Consider the following 2167-nt stretch of genomic DNA (forward strand, 5'->3'; position numbering starts at 1 on the left):
TAGGAATGTATTGAAAATATTTTATTTATTCTTACAAACTAAGTTTTAAAATGTGTAATCTAGTTAACCAAATATGTTAATTTTTTGCTACGAATGTTTGACAGGTATAACATAGTTTAGCAAATTTGTAAGTATTAATAGAATATTTTTAGTATAAAATGAAGGAAAGTGCCCCTCATTCTCTATTACAATTGTTTTCAAAAATGGTAAAGGTAGGATACTCCTAATTCTAAATCCCCTCTTGTTTTCTTCCTTCTCTCATCTATAATATTGTACTAATTTTTCATCTCTTTCTTGTTTCTGATTGTGTCCTCTTAACTACCTCTCGTTCACTTTCTCTTTCTCTTCATCTTAGCTTCCCTGGAAAGAATTCAGTAAACAAAAGTGAGAAAGTCTGCTTTCCACCAAAAAGTTCATTCATGGGGTGTTCTGCTTCTAGGTACATTAATGTCCATCACGCCAGACCTTCCGAATGCCATTCTTCTTCATCAAGCTTTCTTCATTCTTCTTCTCCATCCTCCCAACCTCAAGCTTCCCGCACTCTCTCACTCCAAACCTCTCTCATACACCATCCTTCCCAGAAGAAAGGCGACTCCAACCACCTCGTCTCTCTCACTTCCACCACATATGGCTCCCTGCACCTTCTTCTCCACCAGGATGATTTGAACGCCCATGATTTGGAGCAAGTTCCTCAATCGCCTGACTCGGTTATCAACACCTGGGAGCTCATGGAAGGCCTCGACGATTTCCATTCCATCGACAAACTTAGCGAAACGGGGGACAAGAAGCCCTTATGGAAACATTTATCAGAAGAATCACTCTTATCCAAAATGGATCCAAATGTCTCTTCAAGCTACAGAAGGGCATTGCTATTTCGGAAAAAGACCGAGGAAAACATAAACAAATCATGTGTTGATGTTCCTCGAATAATAATGTCTGGAGAAACTCAAAACAGGGTTGTGCTGTATTATACCAGTCTACGAGGAATTAGAACAACTTATGAAGATAGTTGCACTGCTAGGATGATCTTAAGAGGGCATAGGGTTTTCGTTGACGAGAAAGACATTTCAATGGATTCGTCTTATAGGAGGGAACTTCAGGTCGCGTTTGGAGGGGTGTCCATGGTTAGCTTGCCACAACTCTTTATCAAGGGGAAGTATGTTGGCGGGGCAGATAAGATCAAACAGCTTCATGAAAAAGGGGATTTGGCAGTGCTCTTGAAGGATTTACCGGTTCGGACAAATGTTATGCTAAATGTGTGTGAAACTTGTGGAGATGTGCGCTTCTTGTTGTGCGCAAACTGTAGTGGAAGTCGAAAGGTGTATGATCAAGACGAAAGAAGGATTAGGAGGTGTCCTGATTGCAACGAGAATGGCTTGATTAGATGTCGGCATTGTTATTTGTGATTTTATGTTTTATCTTGATTTATGTGTTGAATCCGAAGTCCAATAGCTATATGGAATTGTTAGTGTTTGTGCTTAGTTTCATGCAATATAATCAAGAATCATATCTTAGAGGTGAAACTAAAAACTCATCCTTAGAGTCATTAATTTACAATGGGCAGTATATTTGCACTTTAGAGAAACAAATGTTTGTTATGATATTTTTTAAATGTATGTGATATGAGAGCATATTAGAGTTAAGTTTCTAACCCTTAATAAGTCGACGGATGGTTAAAGAAGTCGGCATGTTCTGTAATTCCTTTTTAATAATTTATGTAAACAACATTTTTTTTTTATTTTGAATAAGTTGTGTAAACACCATGTTATAGTTCTTTGTAGCACTTAATTAAAAAGGCAGCAGTTATAACAAATGGACAGAAACAACTATGTAATCCCCGAAAAACCCTTTGTATTGGTTTTCCTGAAAATTCGAGGTTTGAGAATTTTAACATAGGTTTATGTGTCAACAGGTGAGTTAAAAACTTTCTATGAAGGTCAATCACAAGTGAGATAGAAAACGATCATATATAAATGGTCGTGGTGCTATCAACATGTAACCTTTTATAGATTAATAAGAGAAGTCTATCAAAACCTTAGGATTTCATTAGACTAACTATAAAGAGATAGGGTTTGCTTGAGTATCTTATCAAGAGATATGATTTGGTTACCTATTGCGTGATAGAGTTTTGTTTGAGGATCTATCGAGAGATAGGGTTTTTAAGTAT

The 2167-nt window shown here is 36.8% G+C and overlaps 1 protein-coding gene across 1 annotated transcript; it reads left to right on the plus strand.

Moving 5' to 3' along the window:
- Positions 1–309: 309 nt before the first annotated feature.
- Positions 310–1524, plus strand: LOC124912524 (uncharacterized protein At5g39865-like). The gene has a single exon (XM_047453161.1). It carries the CDS (start codon positions 420–422, stop codon positions 1404–1406), a length of 987 nt encoding a protein of 328 aa, XP_047309117.1. The 5' UTR covers positions 310–419; the 3' UTR covers positions 1407–1524.
- Positions 1525–2167: the final 643 nt, after the last annotated feature.

This window comes from Impatiens glandulifera, chromosome 8 (assembly GCF_907164915.1).
Source record: "Impatiens glandulifera chromosome 8, dImpGla2.1, whole genome shotgun sequence".
NCBI classification, from domain to species: Eukaryota; Viridiplantae; Streptophyta; class Magnoliopsida; order Ericales; family Balsaminaceae; genus Impatiens; species Impatiens glandulifera.

Excerpts from the sequence above, each read along its gene's own strand:
- LOC124912524 (XM_047453161.1), top strand. The coding sequence starts at position 420 with ATGGGGTGTTCTGCTTCTAGGTACATTAATGTCCATCACGCCAGACCT.